Source organism: Phyllobates terribilis, unplaced genomic scaffold (assembly GCF_046119375.1).
Source record: "Phyllobates terribilis strain yellow unplaced genomic scaffold, ASM4611937v1 Scaffold_11__3_contigs__length_659146591, whole genome shotgun sequence".
NCBI lineage: Eukaryota > Metazoa > Chordata > Amphibia > Anura > Dendrobatidae > Phyllobates > Phyllobates terribilis.
In genome coordinates, this window is record NW_027362771.1 from 385,594,908 (window position 1) to 385,617,239 (window position 22,332).

Here is a 22,332-nt window from a genome sequence, read left to right on the forward strand (position 1 = left end):
TACATAATTGACATCCTGGTTTTGTGATGAATGTGTCAGACTCGAAATAGGCACAGTAAAGTTGTCAGAGCTCCCTCTTGTAATGAGCCAGGCATATGGCTTTATCAACTGGAACTTCTTGTTGAATGATTGTAACCAGAAATCTTGAAAAAAAAAAAAAGCATTTCTACTAAAAATAAAGGAATATTGTTTTTATTCCACTTAGAAAAAGTATCGCAATGGTTGTCAAATGCAATATTTTAATATATGCATATATATTTTTTCTATTTAGCTTGATATTCCTAACCGGTTTGAAATGAAGTTGCGTCGCGCAGCCATTTTTGAGGACTCCTATAGAAGAGTAATTGCTGTGAAACGGCCAGAATTCCTCAAAGCACGTCTCTGGATTGAATTTGACAATGAGAAAGGCTTAGATTATGGAGGAGTTGCCAGAGAATGGTTCTTCTTGATATCAAAAGAAATGTTCAATCCATATTATGGTCTCTTTGAGTATTCTGCAACGTAAGTGCCATGATATTTAGAGAGGCCCCACTTCTTCTTTTTTTATACACTTTTCCAACTACGTCAAGTCTAGTGCCAGGAGAATGACCTCAAGTCTATTGACTTAGCTTTGTGCACAATATGGCAGGCCCATGAGTTCGTAGTTCTAAGATAATGACATTGAATCCATTGATCTAGCCTTGTGCACAATATGGCAGGCCCATGAGTTCCTAGTGCTAGGATAATGACCTTGAATCCATTGACCTAGCCTTGTGCACAATATGGCAGGCCCAAGAGTTCCTAGTGCTAGGATAATGACCTTGAATCCATCGACCTAGCATTGTGCACAATATGGCAGACCAATGAGTTCCTAGTGCCAGGATAATGACCTCAAGCACATTGATCTAGCTTTGTGCACAGTGTGCTGGGCCCATGAGTTTCTTTGCCATGTTATTTTGCCTTCACCTAGAGAAGCCACTTCTTGACCATAGCCCTCTGAAAGATTGGTCAGCAACTATAGGCTTATCAGTAGGAATCAAGTTTTATCAAATTTGTTTCATTTAATGTGAGGATCTAATTATTACTTTTTTATGTTGTCGAAAAATTATACAGATTTCAGGGATCATTTTCCAATCTTCCTGCCTCTCATTGTGAATTACTCTAAAATACTAAAGTCAACCTTGCAATATTAGATATCTATAGCCTGCAGCTTTTGTGAGGTAGATAGAGTTTGAGTTCTGAATGTGGTATGCAACTCTAGGGCAGAAAGCAAATTACTGCCTATACAAAAGGGATTTTTTATCTTAGCAAAATAGAAAGAGAATTGAAGGTGTTTCTGCCATTTTTTATACTTGGCCCCGGTATAGTTTAAGTGTGCCCCCTCTGGTCTCCTCTCCTTTTCTTTCGGTGGGGTCACCATTAATTGGCTTCAGCAGTCAACTGTTGACCTGGAAGAGAAGACCAGTGGGGGACAGCTGACGTGGAGAAGGTAGGGGATTGGTAAGTGAGTATATGCTATTTTTTTCTTTTCTTTTTTTTAACCTCACTGTGGCGAGGTCTTCCAGGTTGTATCATCTATGACTGTTGCGCTTTTGGGATTCTAACAAACTTCTGTTTTTCTTCAGTGATAATTACACTTTACAAATCAATCCAAATTCTGGACTGTGCAATGAAGATCACCTTTCATATTTCAAGTTTATTGGCCGTGTGGCTGGGATGGCAGTTTACCATGGAAAGCTTCTGGATGGTAAGTTTAAGCTTAAGATCATTTTTCCATGATCTCACTGTTTCTCCTTCTCAGCCTCTTCAGGCCATGAGATTATAAACCGATCTGAATTCAGTGGATGTGTTAGAAAAAAAGATGCCTTACTGACACCATTAATCGGGCACCTGTTTTTACTGGATCCATTGCCAGAATTACATAGGAATGTGAATTGGGTGTTTATTAATTGTGGATATAAAACCACTGATGTGAAAGACATACAGATGTGAAAAATAGTCATATGGAGCACTCTTTGGATGAAAAATCATCTTTTTATTCTGGAAGAAAAGCACAATTTTTCATAGGCTCATTTAAACCCAAGTTCATACTAATTGAAACGCTGCAGTTACATTGTGGCACACATTGGAATCACAAATGTATTTATACATAAACTAGATAGATTCGATAACCAAATATGTGCTGATATAAAGAGTATTGATTTAAAATGTAACTTGACCATTGGAAAAATTTAGCCTGGTAGTATAAAATGCAGTACATTTTCAATTATGAGGCACAATCAGTCACACAACTTTAATTTACAAAGTTAACAGAAAAATCTTATTTTCTGTACCCATGATCTCTGCAGGAGTCTGGCACTGAAGAGTTGTTCACTATCCAAGAGGATACTTATTTTATGCCGAGCAAATGTTTTCCAACTTTTTTAGTCTTTTATTTCTTCTTCTCAACACTTAAATATTCACTTCTGCTTGTGAAGATTTTCAAAGTAATGTTTAAAGGGGGTTTTCTCAAGTTATTCAAGCTTTCACGGTTCATCTGCCTCCTGCTTGCTGAGGTTGGTGCGTTCCTGATGATTGGCTCTTGTACTATGGTTACGTCTCTTGCTCAAACTGTACACTCTCCTTTGTTACAAGCAGAGTCAGCTTTCCCTCTACAGCATGGAAGGAGCGCAGGGGCACTGAAGCTGGAGGGATTCAGCAATCTGGCATTGCTCTTTGCCTAGGAAACTGGTCACTTCTGATAGATTGCAAAGGTGGCAGGTAACCTAGGCAGCGAGCTGCAAATTATAGAAATAAAAATCCCTATGTTCTTGAAAACGAAGAGGATTTTTTACTAAGGGGTAAATTGCCAAGTTTTTTACTCATTTAGCAAGATGAGACAAATCCTTTAAAACTTTATTTTTTGTTTGGGCCTACTTTTATACTTGACTTTGGGATTTAATATCCTTAATCAGATAAAGTACCAATGCAGTTTGCTTTCATTAGAATGTGATCAGCCTAACCGACAAGGTTTTGAGTTTTCCAGGAGGTCACATAGAAAGTGAATTAACAAAAGAGAAATCTAAATCAAATCAATATTTGGAGAGACAATTCTTTGACTGATATTCTTTTAGGCACACTTACACGCAGTTTTTGGAGGAACTCTGAGGATTCCAAACATGTTGGAGGACTAACCAAAGATCTGCTGTGGATGTAGGCTTGAGCAATTCCTTCTGTGGTTAGTTTTTCCAAGATGTTTGGAACAATCTCTCTGCCGAGTTCCTTCAAAAACATTTTGCAAGCGTGCCTAGAAGGATTGAAGGCAAAGGGCGGTGACAGCAAAGATTGATTTAATTTACACTTCTCTTTTGCTCATTCACTTTACATTTTGTTAATTGATAAAAAATAAATAAACTTGCATTCTAACTTTGCAGCATTTTTCCACACATGCCTAAAACTTTTACACAGTTTTATGTAATGGTAATGGCAGCATGGTGGCTCAGTGGTTAGCACTGGGGTCCTGGGTTCAAATCCCACCAAGGACAACATCTGCAAGGAGTTTGTATGTTCTCCCCGTGTTTGCGTGGGTTTCCTACGGGTTCTCCGGTTTCCTCCCACACTCCAAAGACATACTGATAGGGAATTTAGATTGTGAGTCCCAATGGGGACAGTGCCAATAATGTCTGTAAAGCACTGCGGAATTAAAGGTGCTCCATAAGTGAGTAAAATAAATAAATAAAAATATTTACATTTTTTGTGCTGTTATAGCTCCATTGATAATAATACTTACAACACTGCAAACAGATATTTGTCTCCCGACATGTCACCTGAAGTTGATGCTTCATACAAAGAAAAGGAAACTGCAATATAGTTTGTTGCACTATGTTTATGATCATGTGTAATAATTGATGTTCATTATAAATTGTGTCTATATGTAAATATGTTTCTTGCTCCTCCAGGTTTCTTCATACGACCATTTTATAAAATGATGCTACAGAAGGCAATAACCCTGAATGACATGCAGTCTGTGGTATGTTATACAGTTTAATCACTGTATGTTCCCTGATGGCACACAGCTACTACATGACTTTTCTACACTTCTATGAATCCTTCACAGTAACCAGATAGCCACATTGTAGACATTGTTGTTTTCTATGCTTTGGAGTCTTGAATGTTAAGCCTGTTTATTGGTCCTATACACATTATATGAAGAATTTCTGCAAATAGAGGAAACCTCTACTATTGTGGTAGGTGGAAATCAGTAATTCACTGTCTCTGGTTGGTGAAACGCTGCCATATGCAGTAAGTTGTTCTGGTGGTCACCACCAATCTGAGCAGGCCAGTCAAGAGATCCATAGCAGATTTTGGTAGCTCTGACCCATAGCAAGGCATGTTAAATAATTACTCAGACTGCAGTTAGAGCGGCTCACCCATAATAAATGTATCTTTTCTCTGATAGTAATTACATTATGTAAATAGTTTTCTTAGCCAATTCACTTTGTCAGGTAATTATCGGGTCCACTTCTGTTCTCGCATCGTCCCATGTTATCACTCTGATGCCCAGAATCATACAGAAACCTATGTGTAGACTGGAGCCTGTAGGATTCTGAGACTCAGCACGTGTTCACTTTATATTACTCAATTATCTGCTCTGTTCCTGTCCCATGTGATCAATAAGGAAACTATCCTTACTATATAGATAATGTGTACTATGATCAGAAGAAGGGATCCAGATTTTTTTCTGAGTACTAATTTAGGCATACCCTTGATATATGATATAACAGTAACAAGTGATAGGTTCACTGTAACCGTCAGTGACAATCCAGCAAAGGTTTATGGTAATTTAATGCAGCCTGCCCCCCTCCGCCCACCGTCTAAGGAGTCATGTTTACAGATAGCCCGGACCACACACGCTTTGTCATGTGGCCGTGTCAGTAGCACCTGTCATACAATAGTCAGTCATGGGTCAGACACATCCTTCACTGCTTAGCTAAACTTTATATGTGAACCGTAAGAAGGATTCGAAGGTGAACCTATGCTTATGTGCCTATTTGGTTAACCCATTGAAGTTTTCTTGCAATTTTTTTTGTGTGTTTGTGTGGTCATGTCCAGTTTAGAATAAGAACTTTTTAGAATCTATGGGTTTTGCTTCTGTAGAAAAGGTGGTGGTAACTCGGTGGAAGACTTTGTAAGACAACCTCATATTTACGTGATGTTATTCATCCTATATTATTGTGGTTTGTCTCCCAGGATAGTGAATATTACAATTCTCTCCTGTGGATACTTGAGAATGATCCAGAAGAGCTAGACCTACGATTCACTGTGGATGAAGAACTGTTCGGACAGGTACAAATAGCTCATGTCTAGATTGGCACAGGTACAAGTAACTGACTGATTTGGCATATAAACAATTATTTTCTTCTTTTAGACCCATCAACATGATCTGATGCCTGGTGGATCAGACATAGTAGTCACCAACAAGAACAAGAAAGAGTACATACAGTAAGTATATCTTTGAGGAGATTTACTATGTTAAATACACCAAAATTGTGGTGAAATTTGCTCCAAAAACTGACTTGCATGGCATGCATCTCTTTTGTTATGTGTTTTAGACGATTTCTGAAGTTTGTCCAACAAGGGGGAAAAAGAGGTTAGCCAAATATGACACTGTGTCAAAAATGAGTCAAATTTTTGGCACAATGTAAGCTGCTTAGTAGATTATTTAAGTTCGGACTAGACAGTCTAGAGGTGCACCAAATTTATCAACTAGCTTAGACCACTGTTTAAATAAATGTGCACATTGAGACCCTGATTGTTTAAGACTGCCATATTGTACACCAGACGTAATGAAGGAAGATATGTGTGCTTCTTAATGAATTTGGCGCATCTTACAACTGCCATGTATGCACCTCTTTCAGAAATGTTACTCCTGCCAGGGACTGGTGTACATTTTGGTGTCGCTTAAGTCACTTTTGTGGAATAAACGGTGATGTATTCATTGGATCATGCCTCAGCAGTGCTTGTTCTAAAAGTTTACAGATCAGGCTACGTGGCAAAAAAATGTGAATTTCCCCAAATTTTAAGGAGTAGTATGCCTGATTTCTGGCAAAAACTCCTTGATGAATTGGGGCCATAAGCTTTAAGTGCCTAAAATTTGGAAAATAAATCAAATTGCATTTTGCTTACTCAATTCGGTTTATCTGTGTCCATGCCGCTGGTCGTCTATTATTTTGTTTTGTGTAATGATGTCAATCTAATGTCCCATAATCCCTGCAGCCAATCCAGGCCTGTCATTGTGTCTATCCTTGCTGATACCACATCAAGCTACAGTACAGACCAAAAGTTTGGACACACCTTCTCATTTAAAGATTTTTCTGTATTTTCATGACTATGAAAATTGTACATTCACACTGAAGGCATCAAAACTATGAATTAACACATGTGGAATTATATACTTAACAAAAAAGTGTGAAACAACTGAAAATATGTCTTATATTCTAGGTTCTTCAAAGTAGCCACCTTTTGCTTTGATGACTGCTTTGCACACTCTTGGCATTCTCTTGATGAGCTTCAAGAGGTAGTCACCGGAAATGGTCTTCCAACAATCTTGAAGGAGTTCCTAGAGATGCTTAGCACTTGTTGACCCTTTTGCCTTCACTCTGCAGTCCAGCTCACCCCAAACCATCTCGATTGGGTTCAGGTCTGGTGACTGTGGAGGCCAGGTCATCTGGTGTAGCACCCCATCACTCTCCTGCTTGGTCAAATAGCCCTTACACAGCCTGGAGGTGTGTTTGGGGTCATTGTGCTGTTGAAAAATAAATGATGGTCCAATTAAACGCAAACCGGATGGAATAGCATGCTGCTGCAAGATGCTGTGGTAGCCATGCTGGTTCAGTATGCCTTCAATTTTGAATAAATCCCCAACAGTGTCACCAGCAAAGCACCCCCACACCATCACACCTCCTCCTCCATGCTTCACGGTGGGAACCAGGCATGTAGAGTCCATCCATTCACCTTTTCTGCATCGCACAAAGACACGGTGGTTAGAACCAAAGATCTCAAATTTGGACTCATCAGACCAAAGCACAGATTTCCACTGGTCTAATGTCCATTCCTTGTGTTCTTTAGCCCAAACAAGTCTCTTCTGCTTGTTGCCTGTCCTTAGCAGTGGTTTCCTAGCAGCTATTTTACCATGAAGGCCTGCTACACAAAGTCTCCTCTTAACAGTTGTTGAAGAGATGTGTCTGCTGCTAGAACTCTGTGTGGTATTGACCTGTTCTCTAATCTGAGCTGCTGTTAACCTGCGATTTCTGAGGCTGGTGACTCGGATAAACTTATCCTCAGAAGCAGAGGTGACTCTTGGTCTTCCTTTCCTGGGGCGGTCCTCATGTGAGCCAGTTTCTTTGTAGCGCTTGATGGTTTTGGCAACTGCACTTGGGGACACTTTCAAAGTTTTCCCAATTTTTTGCACTGACTGACCTTCATTTCTTAATGTAATGATGGCCACTTGTTTTTCTTTACTTAGCTGCTTTTTTCTTGCCATAATACAAATTCTAACAGTCTATTCAGTAGGACTATCAGCTGTGTATCCACCAGACTTCTGCACAACACAACTGATGGTCCCAACCCCATTTATAAGGCAAGAAATCCCACTTACTAAACCTGACAGGGCACACCTGTGAAGTGAAAACCATTTCCGGTGACTACCTCTTGAAGCTCATCAAGAGAATGCCAAGAGTGTGCAAAGCAGTCATCAAAGCTAAAGGTGGCTACTTTGAAGAACCTAGAATATAAGACATATTTTCAGTTGTTTCACACTTTTTTGTTAAGTATATAATTCCACATGTGTTAATTCATAGTTTTGATGCCTTCAGTGTGAATGTACAATTTTCATAGTCATGAAAATACATAAAAAAATCTTTAAATGAGAAGGTGTGTCCAAACTTTTGGTCTGTACTGTATGTTGATTTAACATCTTCTATAGCTGATAACTAAGGGGTCATTCACACAGGAATGACACAGATCAATAAGAATCCCATTTAGTTTTAATTATACAGCATGAATTCAGTCTTCAGATGAAGGGGTACTACTTCTTGGATTTACCTATATTATCTAGAACCAGCCAGTCAGAAGTTGCAAGCCAATGTCTCCGGTGATATCAATAACCAATCTCATGGGTTCCTTGCCGTGGGCCCCTCAAATTACAATTAACTCATTGGTGATTTAAAAAGTTGTCCAAATTTGAGTACCTCATTTAAAATTTGGATTCTCTGTTGTCAGTGTCTTCATAGGTGACTGATCAGATATTTAAAAGAGAAAAATATATACATTTTTCATTGAGGTAACAGGCCCAATGTTATTTCTGTACCTTAACTTCACAAAATCCAGAATGAAACTAATAATTTTTAATCCTTTTTTTATGTTTTAATTAGTCTTGTCATACAATGGAGGTTTGTGAACAGGATCCAGAAACAGATGGCGTCTTTTAAAGAGGTATCCTATTAATTCCCTATATAAAGTGTGAATGTGATAAATGGTATTTGTGCTGTGCAGTAAGGCCAATGTTATATATGTGATAGGTTGGCTGTAAGTTAAGTTTTGTCCTTTTCAGAAAAGTTCTGCTTGCTGCCACAATTAAATATAAAAAACAAGCAAACTGAGCTTTCCTTACCTTTACTGGGTCCAGCGCTGCCTCCCCACCGCTGCCCCAGTTTGTTTGGCTGCAGTGGTAACGTCACCTTAACAATGCAGAAGCCAATCACTGCGCTAAGTTTCTTGTCATATTGTACATCAACAGAGCATCTGAGCTCAGTGATTGGCTGCAGCACTGCCGCCATGACCTCACCCCTGCAGTCAAAAAATAGACACTGTGCCAGCAGCAAGAGGCAAAGCCATGGACCTTGGTGGGGTAAGTAAAGCTCAATTTTCGTTTTTTAAATCAAACTTGGTCTGTATGTCAGTCTGCTGAAAGAAGTCAACCCCTTCTAAAGTGCATCTTTTGTGGTTTCATGTAACTCATCACAATAGGCAGTCATGTATTTACTTGAAGAATAACACTTTCTGGCCGTTATATGACTTGTGTCCTGCTTTGTCCACCAGTTTTCCCCTCGGCAGGCTCTTTAGTTTTCTGTTTTGTCTGTGCTGCAGGGTGCAGACTAGCCATGATGTCTCCTATATACATTATACAGACAGAGAGGAGTTGCTTCTTTTTTCTCTGTTGCACGAAGAGAGGAGAAGCAACAGCATGAAGAACATTACACATGCATATCAGTATTGAGCAGTGTGGCTGTGAATCCAGTTCCTGGTGTAGTCTGGAGACAAGTTGCTTGAAGATCCAGCTCCGTCTGGTTGTGATGAGTGGTTCTCTCTCATTCTGCCACCTTCCCTGGACATACAGTATAGTAGGAAATACAACAGGACACCACAATTTGGCAATCTGGTTTGCTTTGACCAAGACTGAATTGAGCTGTTTTTTTCCCAGAGTGGATTGGGAGTTCAGGAGGAAGGTAGGGGGAGAAATGTCTCCAAGTGATTAAAGAAGCAGATTTCTTTAAGATATAGTCTAAATCTTACTATATTCGGTTGTACTGTAATGCATAGTTTGTTGAAAATACTGAATAGAGTTTGGGTAGAATCCTAGTTTAGATTTTTCTCTAAGACTTTATCCTGTAAAGCCAGTTTTTATGTCTTAGAGCAATACTGCCTGGTTTGGCTTTTTTCTATTGTTTGTTGAAAATAAGTGCTTCTTTTTTTACCTAAGTGACCTTCTTCTATGGGCATCGTCCGTTTTGGCCCAAACATCATTTGGATTGTACTCCAGAAAATCAGGTTACTTGGCTGCCTGAACTTCAGAAACCTTTTACATAACCTAACTTATACAGATCCTAGCTTTCTGACTACAGGTAATGGCCTATTACGTGTTGCCAGAAAAGTCACAAATGATAAAAAGATGTGAAGGTGCATTTAGAGCGACTGGTATCTCATGGTTATAACTTTTTTTGTATGTTTTATCTCGTGTCTGATTAATTAAAACAAAAACACTGCAAAATGAAGAGTCTTTTTTGATATGAACCCAGATTATACAATGATTTTATTAAATCTATTTTTGAATTACTTTTTCTATATTGGACTCCGGTGTATCAAACCTTTCTAATAGCCATGTTTTTTTTGTTAAAAAAAATTGTGTTTTTCAATATGTACTTGTAAATGCAAATTCATATTGTTTTGTTTTTTTTTAAGGGATTTTTTGAACTGATTCCTCAAGATCTGATTAAAATATTTGATGAAAATGAGTTGGAGGTATAGTATTATATTATCACTTCTGGGTACTAATTAGGGCAGTTTGTAAAGGTACGGTTTTATTCTTTCTAGCTCCTCATGTGTGGTTTGGGAGACGTGGATGTCAACAATTGGAGGGAGCATACCAAGTATAAGAATGGCTATTGTCTCGGACATCAAGTTATTCAGTGGTTTTGGAAGGTAAGGAGTTGGTGAAAAAGGGTCCCACCCCCCCACCCCCATGTGATACTTATAACTGTAATTTTTTTAAGAAGAATGCAGCTACAGTCTGCTACCTTGGCTATAAAAATAATGGTAACTATAATTCTAAACTGAACAAAATTCTGGACAGTGAAAGATTAAGTAAAGCACAGAGGATACAGTGCTGTAACAGTATCAAATTAATATTATGAGTTGTATATACACATTATTTGAAAACACAAGTCACCCCAACATGTATCACCGCAATTGCTTCGTCATCAGGGGTTGGGACAGTAGCTAGTAGCCATTCTAGCCACTGTCCCAACCCCTGATGACGCCGCAATTGCGGTGAAACATGTTGGGGGGACTTGTGCTTTCAAACAATTTGTCCTAGCCTGGCATTAGAGTTGACCCCTCGAGGAGTCACCACATGCTAAATATGGCTGTACCTTATACACAATGATAATCAGTTAGGCAGTGTAGGGACAAAATGGATAATGTCTTATTCACCCCACTATAATAAACTAAATTGAATAAAAGCTACGTTTTAGGGCTTGTTAGTGAGTTTTTTGGGGGGTATCCCCAGTTTGTCTGAATATTTTAATATATCCTTCTCAAGTCCTAATGTAGTTCCGTTTATATGTAATTTCAGTTGTATATACACGTACGTCTATATCATAGAATGTTAGAGTTGGAAAGGACCTCCAGGGTCATAGTGTCCAACCCCTGCCATATTAAAAATGATTTTATGCAGCAAAGTTTTAGGCAGGTGTGGAAAAATGATGCAAATTAAAAATGCTTTGGAAAAATAGAAGGGTTTTCTATTTTTTTCTTCTGTGAATTAACAAAATCCAAAGCGAATCAACGAATGAGAAATCTAAATCAATCTTTGATGTGACTTTCCGTTGCCTTCAAAACAGCATCAGTTCTTTTAGGTACGCTTGCACACAGTTTTAATGAACTAAGCAGGGAGGTTGTTCCAGGCAGCTTGAAGAACTAACACATCGTCTGTGGATGTAGGCTTGCGCAAATCCTTCTGTGTCTTGGGGCCATATCATCACTTCCAGGACTCTTCGTTGTTCTTCATGGTGAAGATAGTGCTTAATGACACTGGTTATATGTTTGGGGTCCGTGTCCTGACTGAGAATAAATTTGTATTAAGAAGAGAGAGAGAATAAAGTTGTATTACAACTTGTTGTTGGCTAAGTATCTGCCTGTATGTCTTATTATTGAAGACCCCATTAATCCAGACCAAATCCACAACTCAATTTGATGAAATGCAGCCCCAGATATGCAAGCACCATTCATTATTGTGCTGCTATACAGCTCTTCAGCAAATAAACTGCCTTCTGTTAAAAAAAGAAAAAAAAGTTCTAAGGAATGGGAACATTCACAAAATAGTATAATAATAATAGAAAACCTTTTTCTGAATACAATATACAAAAACAATACAGGGAGCTGAAGTCATGACAAGGATAAAAAGACAAACAATCTGTCGCCAACTGATCAGAGACCCAGTTATAGCTGTGTGGATTAGATAAAGGTGTTACCAGCTACCACAATAACATAGTATTTAAAATTTATTTACCTAATGCCATCCCCTGCAACTTAGTGCCATTTCAACATTGTGTTAGTAACATACTTACTTTATGGGTGACTTACCATTTTTGTAATTATGTATGAACTATAAACTGGTCCCTGATTTGTTGGCGACCGATTTGTTTTTTTTTTGTCCTTTTCATTACTTCAACTCCCTGTATTGTTTTTATATATTGTATTCAGAAATAGAAAAAGTATTATACTATTTTGTCAAGGTTTCCATTCCTTATATCGGCTTTTTTGTTATTGTGAACCTTGTTTACCTTAGGGCATACTTTGGTTTATTTCCTTCTGTTATAGCCAAATGTTTCCAATTTTGACTTGTCAGTCCAGAGAACCTGCTGCCATTTTTTTGCGCTCCAGTTCCTGTGTTTCCATGCATAGTTGAGTCGTTTGGATTCTTTTCAATGTTGAATGTATGGCTTTTTGGCTGCAATTCTTTCATGAAGACTACTTCTGGTCATACTTCTCTGCACAGTTGATGGGGGTAGCTGGGTCCTACTCTTTGCTGCCAGGTCTGAGCTAAAGTTATAAGTGGACATATAATTTCAAAGGGAAGTAAGCAGCAAGAGGTGGTGTCTTTCCTCTCCTGCACTAAGTGCTCTACTAACTTGGCTGACCACTTTGTGTACCGTTTTCTACACTGCCCATTTCTTGGTGCTTCTTCTTCAAAAAAGTGAACAGCATGTCTTGAAACTCCAATCTCCTCTGAAAACTTTGCCTGGGAGAGACCTTGCTGATGCACTATAATTACCTGGTGTCTTGTTTCTGTGTTCAGTCTTGCCATAGTTTATGACCTGTAATATTAAACTTCTCTTCCACAACATCACATTTGTAGCAGAGTTTGGCAGTTCCTCACCCAGTTATAATCCTTTTTCACACCTGCTTGACTTTGTTTCAACCTACATATAAAAATTATCATTGTCATGTGTTTGGTATAATGGGTTACTCATACACCTGATTTATAATCATACAAAATCCATGATTTTGTGCAAGTCCTAGAAGAATTCATTCAGTTTTGAGGGCCGAGGTTGGTCTCACAAAGTATTGATTTGATTTAATTTATCTTGCAGCATTTCTTCCGTACCCTATTGCACAGTAGTGTTTATGTATATTTAATCTTATATACTGTGTGTATGTGTGTGCCTATATGTGCTACTATTTTTATTATATGATATATATGTGTAAATGTACCGTTCGGTACAGAAATATTTGGACAGTGACATAAGTTTTGTCATTTTAGCTGTTTACCAAAACCTATTCAAGATACAGTTATATAGTCAATATGGCCCTTAAATGCTAAATAATTTGAGGGTATTCACATCATAATTGGAGTAAGTGTTTAGGAATTACAGCTCTTTAATATGTAGCTGCCTCTTTTTAAAGGGACCATAAGTAATTGCAAAATTATCTCAAAAGCTCTTAAATGGGCTTTTCCCTTGATAATCCATCATCAATTAAGCTGGTAAAAGGTCTGGAGCTGAGTCCAGGCGTGGCATTTACATTTGGAAGCTGTTGCTGTGAACCCACAACATGTGGACAAAAGAGTTCTTGATGAAGGTGAAACAGGCAATCATTAGGCTGAAAATAAGAACAAATCTATCAGAGATGGCAGAAATGTTATCAGTGGCCAATTCAACAGTTTGGTACATTCTGCAAAAAAAAGAGCGCACTGGTGAGCTTTGAACTCAAAATGCGTGGTCGTCCATGGAAGACAACAGTGGTGGATGATCGTAGAATCCTTCCCATGGTGAATGAAAACCCCTTCACAACATCCACACAAATGAAAAACACTCTACAGGAAGTAGGTGATTCAGTATCTAAGCCAACCATAAAGAGAAGACTTCATGAGCGCAAATACAGAGGGTTCACCACAAGGTGCAAACCATTAATCAGCCTTAAAAATAGAAAGGCCAGATTAGAGTTTGCCAAAAAAAACATTTAAAGAAGCCAGCCCAGTTCTGGAAAAGCTTTGTTTGGACAGATGAAAGGAAGATCAAATACTAGCAGAATGATGGGAACAAGAAAGTATGGAGAACGCTTGGAACGGCTCATGATTCAAAGCACACCACATCCTCAGTAAAACATGGTGGAGGCAGTGTGATGGCTTTGGCATGCATGGCTTCCAATGGCACTGGGCAACTAGTGTTTATTGATGATGTGACATAAGCAACTGGATGAATTCTGATAGGATCTTGGAGATGGGAATACCCCTTTAAGGCAGAAAGACCCACAAACAAGCAACAACTGAAATCAGCGTTTGGTGACATTTGTGGCTTACGGACTTCAGGCAGTCATTTCCTGCAAAGGATTCTCCACAAAGTATTAGAAATGAACATTTTATTGATGGTAAAGTTAATTTGTCAATTTACTTTTGAGTCCCTGAAATGAGGAGACTTTGTAGAAAAATGGTTGCAATTCCTAAACATTTCACAGAATAGTTTTTGCTCAACCCCTTTAATTAAACTTGAAAGTTTACACTTCAATTGCATCTGTTTTATTTTAAATTCAAAATAGTGGCATGTAGAGGCCAAATCACTATGATTCAGTCGCTGTCCAAATATTTCTGGACCTAACTGTATATATTATTTATCAAATATAGTCCCTTTTACATGCAAATAGGAAACCCCCTTACGATGACCATGAATAGGTGTTCCCAAAGAAGTTGACTTTGATCTCCTCAAATGCGTATTGATAAAAGTCAAATTTCTGGGATGGAAACCAAAATATTTGTATTATTCTACTATAATTAGCATAAAAATGTACTGATCTCATATTTAATAAAAGACAATAAATATGACCTGCTGTTTTATGTAAATGATGAAAGCAGATACTTTATAAAATCCTAATGAATAATGCAGGCGTAAAATCAGATTAAACACAAGAAGGTGGCGTTCTTCATACTGAGGAGGTGAGGAATTTCCAAATAAAGTTCTAGAAAGCGGCGCTAGAAAAATAACACTTTTAACAAGTTGGAATTTGTCCAGTCAGCAGTGACCAGTCTTTTGATTTGCTTGGCGTTTCATGAACTCGTCTGTTCAATCCATTGTTCAGTTATTGATATCACTGACAAGCCGCCACGTCCCTGCACCTGGGTGTAGTGGGAACCGTACAAAGTGTAATCTTATCGCTGCACCTTATAAACATTTTATAATCGGACTCCTTGTCTCAGGAAAAGTAAAAGGCAATATGGATATATTTTTTTAATTACCTGGCTTATTTACATTGGCTTTGAAAGTTTTATAATATATGATTTTTTTTTTAAGGCTGTGTTAATAATGGATGCAGAGAAGAGAATCCGCCTGCTGCAGTTTGTCACTGGTACTTCAAGGGTACCAATGAATGGATTTGCTGAGCTCTACGGTAGGTATATGTTGCCCTTAATTTGCTTTTAGGTAACTTAACTAGCTCTATATGATAGCCCATCTTCTAAAATATTATAAAACACGAAATAAGACTTCTGTTGCGATAATTGAGACTATTGTCAGGCTTGGGTGGACATTTACATCTGTCTTTAAAGGGTTATACTCCTCTTCATTAATGGATATGATCAGATAGTGCTTGTACATACAAAACATTTTTTAATTTACTGCTTTAATTTTTCTACTTTTCTTGTAATAGTAACACTTTTTTTTTCTTTTGTTTACAGATCATCTCCTTGTAGACGGACCACCGCTGGTAGACAGCAGAACATGTGCAGTGCTTTAAAGAACTTTTGTATTGAGCTTGTAAGCACTGTTTTGAAGTTGGCCAAAATTATCTAATGCAGTGCTGACAAGCTACCCAACAGCGGTGGTCTATCTTCTAGGCAAAAAAACTGAAAGCAAAGTGTTAATATCTCAGAAAGGGCTGTAAATCTTAATAAACAGTAAATTGAATATTGTAGGAGAGGACTTGTAAAAACAAGCAATTTTACATCTATGAAGATAGGAATGAATAACAGATCAAAAAGGGACAGCAACAGATGGTTGACAAATACTCTTTATGTAAGAAAATAGCAGGCAGTCACAGAAAGGTGGTTATACCAAATACCACATATTACCAAAACCTTCCCTAAAGGTATGTGCACACATTAAGGATTTGCTGCAGAAATTTCTGTACCATTTCTACATCTCTTGGCAGGAAAAAGCCGCTTAAAATACTCTAGTTTTTAGTGCAGATTTTTTCCCACTCATTAGCAGGGGAGAAATCTGTAGCAAAAACACTGAAAGAATTGACTTGCTGCAGATATAAGTTGGCACCAAATCTGCAAGTCACAAATAAGCAACGTGTGCATGAGACCTCATTGTTCTCATTCACTTTGCATCAGGAAACCCTTCAAGTTTTATTACAAAACTGTGCATAAAAAAAAAAGCAATAAAAACGCAATGTGAGCGGCTTAGAGGATCCAATTTTCTAGCAAAAGTTGAGTCTGAATTTCCCGGTTTTGAGACGTCTGCATGCAAAGCGGATCCCACAACCTTCCACACTCGCATCTGTGCTCTGACCCTGAGATGTCGCAGTTCTGGCTACACAAGCACTGTCTGCGCTTTAACACAACAGATACTGATCAGTAACTGCTGCTGGAACGTTAATGATCTTGTGTTAATATGCAAACAGTGCTCATTTATTCAGATCTGCGAGATCTTGCGATAACGTGTGACATCTCGCAGTCAGACCTCAGATATCCTATGGAGTGTTGTGAGATCCAGCTCTGCATTCAGAGATCCAACACCCTGGAAGTACAGACACGACTTTTGCTCAAAAAGATGTTTTTGTTAATAAATTGTTTAGCAAAATCATCCGTCTTGCGACTGCCTATTATTTTCTCAAGTTAAAAGGATTCCACCGCAGTCAGTAATTTTTGTTTAAATAGTGGAGTCTTTTGCGTTAAAGGTCCTCAATCAGTGACTCTTATTAAAAGGAACAGACATAGACAGGTAATAGTCTACTGTCCTGAGAAAACCTTTTTAGAGAATACTTATTTGCCACCAGTGATGACAATATGGGGATCCCTTTGTTCTAAAACCAGCAGTAGATAGTTGTAAAAACCCATGTGTTGTAAGGCTGGACCTTGGGTATTAAGAGCTGAGCTCTTATATTCTGTGGCTTTTGGTTTGAGTATAGTATGTGGCTAGAAAAATCCCAGAAGTGAGTGTACCTGTTACATCACATATGGGAGATCCGTTTTCCTGTATATCTTTTTAGATGTAACAGACTGGAGCGCAGCTGGAGGGAACATGGAGAATTTCCCTCATTCCCTACATTTTCCCATGGGATTGTTTTTGCTCTTCTCCTTCCAATTCTCCTTTTGGATCTGAAATTTAATTAAATTAGGTAAAAGGAGCCTAAAACAACCCTAGTACATTGTTGGCCACTTATTATTTACATCCCTTTTATATTATGACATCCTGTTATTTGCACTAGAATAAACTATATAGCAAAATATTCCACACAAATGCACTACTGCCAATACAGCAGCCACCCTACAGAAATCCTATAGAATACCTCTATTTACTATGGCGCTATGTTTTTCTAAAAGTCTCTACTATAGAACTGTGACTGATAATACACCATGTGTGATGTGTAGCATTGTTCCTACTGAGAAGTCTTCCCTATCTGCCATTAACTCCTATGATGCTTCATTTCAGGCTCAAATGGACCACAGTTGTTTACAGTTGAAAAATGGGGCTCAGCTGACAAACTCCCCCGAGCGCACACATGGTGATTTACTGTAATCTTTGTTTTCTAAAATTATTTTACGTCAGATATGTATGATTTAGTCTATAAGTCAGAGTAGAAGGCTAAACAAATTCCAAGACCACCTTTAACCCCTTCTCGACCTTTAACGTACTTGTACATCAAAAGTCATGTACCTGCCTTTGATGTGGGCTCACACTCCGAGCCCGCTTCTTTCCCCACACATGACAGCTGATTTAATCAGCCATCATGTGCCTTTAACAGCCACGCGTGATGACCGTCATTATGGCCCTCCTGTGAGAGCCAGTCCGTGTATGCCATTCATAAGAGATCATGATTTTTAGCTATTCATAGCATGTATAGCACAAGCAAAACGTCAGCTCAGGGTACAAAAAATAAGCCCTCACCCGGCCCCAGATCATGAAAAATGAAAATGTTACGGGTCTCAGAAACTGGCGTCAAAGTGAAATATTTTAAATTTCTTATATATTTCAGATTTTTTTTTCACCACTTAAATAAAAAACTATACATGTTTGGTATCTGCATACTCATAGTGACCTGGAGAACATGGTAAATAATAATAATAAAAAAAAAAAAACTATTGTGGAATTGCACTTTTTTTGCAATTTCAACCGACTTGGAATTTTATTCCTGATTTCCAGTGCATCAAATGATAAAATGAATTGTCATTCAAAAGTACAACTCTTCCCGCAAAAAAACAAGCCTTCATACAGCTGTTATTTATTCTTCCCAGTTCCAGTGCTGCGTCTTCACCGCCATTCTGATGATTGTCTGCACACTTCAGCAGGGACATCATGTCAGCAGCGATGCAGCCAATCAGTCTTAAAAGATGGTTTCATTATTTTTCACATGGTCATTACAAATGTGTTTAAAAAAAGTTGAAAAGGGAAAACCCTGTTTTAATATAGGGTTGCTCAATTGCTGGTTCTGTTGGGGGGAGCGATTTCCACTAGATGGTGCGACTTGTCTGCAGGAGTTCTTGTTCATCCAGTCACAAAAATAATACGCAGATCAAAGAAAGAAAAAGCACCATTGAGTTTTTTGGTGCAATTTTTTGAGCTGAAGCTAGAAGTGGATTTGTCATGAATCCAGAGAATTACCACGCTGAAACGGGAAGGGACCTTCAGTGATCACAAGCATTTGTGTAGCATCTTGGCCAATTTTAAATAACCAAAGAACAGTTCTTGTACAGAACTCTGAGACAGTTTGGTCTTTAAAGGGATATTCCCATCTCCAAGATCCTATCCCAAATATGTAGTAGATATAATAATGTTAGCAAATACCTCCAATTAGAAATGTAGTATAGTTCTTCTGATACGCTTCCTCAAGATCAAGCATTGTAGGACTTTAGGTATCCATGTTTACGACCACTGATATGGTGACAGTTGCTAGTGGTCGTAACCATGGATACCTAAGGTCCTGCAATGCCCTGAATATGGTGGTTAAGCAGCATAGCGAATCTGAAGAACTATACTACATTTCTAATTGAAGGTATTTGCTAAAAAATAATAATAATAAAAATAATAATAATATTACACCTGCTACATATTGGTATAGGATCTTGGAGATGGGAATTCCCCTTTAACTGGTTCCTGACGATCGAAAATGTACGCTCAGTGACATGCATTTTCGTCCAGCTTATCTCGCCAGTATTATCGTGTACCTGCAATATCAGCATCAGGGAGTAGAGCTGTATTACCCAGCCCTGCTAATAACTCATCTGCCATCATCTGCCCTAGCCCCCCGATCCTGCAGAGCAGTCATCAAAGCAAAAGGTGGCTACTTTGAAGAACCTAGAATATAAGACATATTTTCAGTATTTTCACACTTTTTTGTTAAGTATATAATTCCACATGTGTTAATTCATAGTTTTGATGCCTTCAGTGTGAATGTACAATTTTCATAGTCATGAAAATACAGAAAAATCTTTAAATGAGAAGGTGGGTGTGTGTGTGTGTGTGTATATATATAATGTGTATGTATGTTTAAAAATATAAAAAATAACATAAACAAAATTCTTTATAATGTAAGTGTAATTTAAAAAGAAAAAAAATACTTATCGTTCGTATCTCTGCATCCGTAGCAACCCAAATGATAAAATGATCACATTATTTAACCCGCACGGTGAACTCCATAAAAAGCTGTGCCTGTACTCTGCAATTTGTGTAAATTGTTGTCTTTATTTTTCTGCTGTGTGACTGCCTTGTTATATAACCTAAATTATTATTTTATTTTTTTTTTAGTTTTAACCGCCTGGATTTGCCACCTTATGAGTCATTTGAGGACCTATGGGACAAGCTGCATATAGCAATAGAAAATGCTCAAGGTTTCGATGGGGTGGACTAAAGTACATGACGTGTTGACATGTGCTGTGTTTACAACCGAGACTAGTCTTTTCCCCAGGGAACTTGTATAGTGTTATTTTGCAATTTTCTAGAGAAGTTCTTCTACTTATAGGAGATGACCAGAAAGATATTCCTCTGCAGCTGTACAGAGCAAGTGCGTATGTGTGTACGCCTTCCACATGGATCATTCGCCAAGTTTCTCCAGCGATTCACATAACAAGGCTTTTTTTTTTCTTTAGATCTATTGGTTACCTCTCCAGACGTCAATCTTACTTGGTCATTAAAACTACTGAATTTTAAGCTGTGAAATTAATATGGTCACAAAAAAAAAATTCTCAAGCCCCCAACATTGCTAGCAAGTCCCCTGTGACACAAAAGCTTCTTGGACAAATTGTCTATGTGATTTCAATACCAAAAGTGACATTCACATTAAACCACTCAGTATTTACCTCTTTTTTGATAAAATATACCATTCTCATTACGCTCGATAGAAATCCACGTACCATTAATAACCCTTCCATGCTGAGGTGGAGCTGTATTATTTTTTCGTGGTATAACGGGTTGGGAATTCTATCATAGTTGTATAAATTTTTCATCATTAGGTGTGCCACATATGTCATTTCTCAGGGTTCTTCCTTTAACAGGCTTTTTGGCGAGTGAGAATGAGGGAGATGTGGTCCATAGGCACTGATCTCTGATTTTTAGAGAGTGTATAGAGAAGTGTGCTGGGAAGAGGGGGGGTTTTATGGCCAACTTTATGAGCACACATAAAATTTACATCGTTTGAGTGGTCTCTATACACTTTGTTGAAATTATACTGTTCTCCACTGATGAACTTCTGTAAGAGATGTGTCTGTCTGCAAACAGAAATGCTTTGCTCAACACCTACCTATGTGATGCTTTTGGCTCAAAGGGCTGCCGTGTAACTCCCTAAAGTGTCGTCTTCAAAATATTAACTTTTTTTTTTTTTAGCAGTAATATGTTTAAGAACAATGTGCAGATATTTTGCAACTCAAACATTTTAAAATTTTAAACAAATATTTTTAAGTGTATCATTCTGAGTGACTCGTACAGTTTTAAAGAGGTCTTGTCAGCAGGTCAAAAGTGGCCAGCTTTTGCTCTTATTATCGCTTCCCTAAGTATTTGTGTTTTTTTTTGTTTTTTTTTGTTCAGCCTCCACACTGTTCCAGAGAAAAGAGCATTGTTATTTAGTGCTGATACTTATAGTCTTTAGCAAGGGGGTGAAGCTCACAGGACATTACCCTCCAGAGAATCCTGTAAGCCATGCCCTCTTGGTAAAGACCATTAAGATGAGCATTAAATGAAAAGGCCTATATCTTTGGAATCACATGGTAGACAAAAATAAGCCCAAAAAGATGTGCAATTCAGGAGCAGGAAGAGGAACAGTCCAAAAACTGGCCACTTTTCACGACAGGTCATTTTAATGCACATTCATGACTAGATGAATCCCTCCCTTTTCTCATATTTAGACTGCTGCTTCAGGCTGAGTAATGGTCTTAATCTTAATGTAGTTCAACGCCCATCCCCACTTAGGCTTTAAAGAGTGATGTTGCCACATCACTCATTATCTTGTCTTTTGTGTTTTTTGTTGCTTATAATGGGTAATTTTTGGACATAGTTTTGAAAAGGAAATCTATATTTTTCAGTAGTGGGGTGGGAAATGTATTAATGTGCTGAACACTTCCATTAAGCCCAGAGTGTGTACACATTATTTTTTGCAATGTTGCACAGTTACTCAGAACCAACATGTTTACAGAGTTTTATACGTTTACAGTTAATCTCATGTATAGTTTTCTATATATATATATATATATATATATATATATATACTTCACTTTTAGCCTAGTTACCAAATAATGTATTCTCTGCAAAGTAACCAAAGTCACAATGTAATGTGAGAAGTTGTCATTTGCTTTTTATTTGTAAATCCATATGGCTTTTTTTCTACTATTAAATTATTTTCCTATATGAAATTGTGGAAGTTAAACTTTAATGATTTTCAGTTCCAGAAAGATCTTTAATCCTCCTTGCAACTGTTAAACTACATCCGTCATTTACAATCAGCAGGGCAGCCATTTTTGGAGTTTACCCCACTAATTCTGTAGGAGCAACCGTGAGGGTAAGGGCACAGTCAGACAGCCGTATAACATGGACGATGATCACATTGTAATGCACGGACTGGCTGCCGGCGGTTTTCCAGACTTGAGCGTGACCGCTGTATAGAAATGCG

At 38.0% G+C, this 22,332-nt stretch overlaps 1 protein-coding gene across 2 annotated transcripts in view; it reads left to right on the forward strand.

Annotated features, from left to right (window-relative positions):
• The window catches only part of NEDD4 (NEDD4 E3 ubiquitin protein ligase), a 155,356-nt gene extending 133,413 nt beyond the window's left edge, over nt 1–21,943 (forward strand). For both annotated transcript variants that reach the window (XM_073652994.1, XM_073652993.1), the window contains 11 exons: nt 272–501; nt 1,605–1,726; nt 3,918–3,988; nt 5,209–5,304; nt 5,387–5,460; nt 8,391–8,451; nt 10,198–10,257; nt 10,330–10,437; nt 15,303–15,399; nt 17,667–17,739; nt 19,980–21,943. In XM_073652994.1, the coding sequence (XP_073509095.1) occupies nt 272–501; nt 1,605–1,726; nt 3,918–3,988; nt 5,209–5,304; nt 5,387–5,460; nt 8,391–8,451; nt 10,198–10,257; nt 10,330–10,437; nt 15,303–15,399; nt 17,667–17,739; nt 19,980–20,082 (1,095 nt within the window). In that variant the 3' untranslated portion in view covers nt 20,083–21,943. The remainder of the gene's footprint in view (nt 1–271; nt 502–1,604; nt 1,727–3,917; nt 3,989–5,208; nt 5,305–5,386; nt 5,461–8,390; nt 8,452–10,197; nt 10,258–10,329; nt 10,438–15,302; nt 15,400–17,666; nt 17,740–19,979) is intronic.
• The last annotated feature ends 389 nt before the right edge of the window (nt 21,944–22,332 follow it).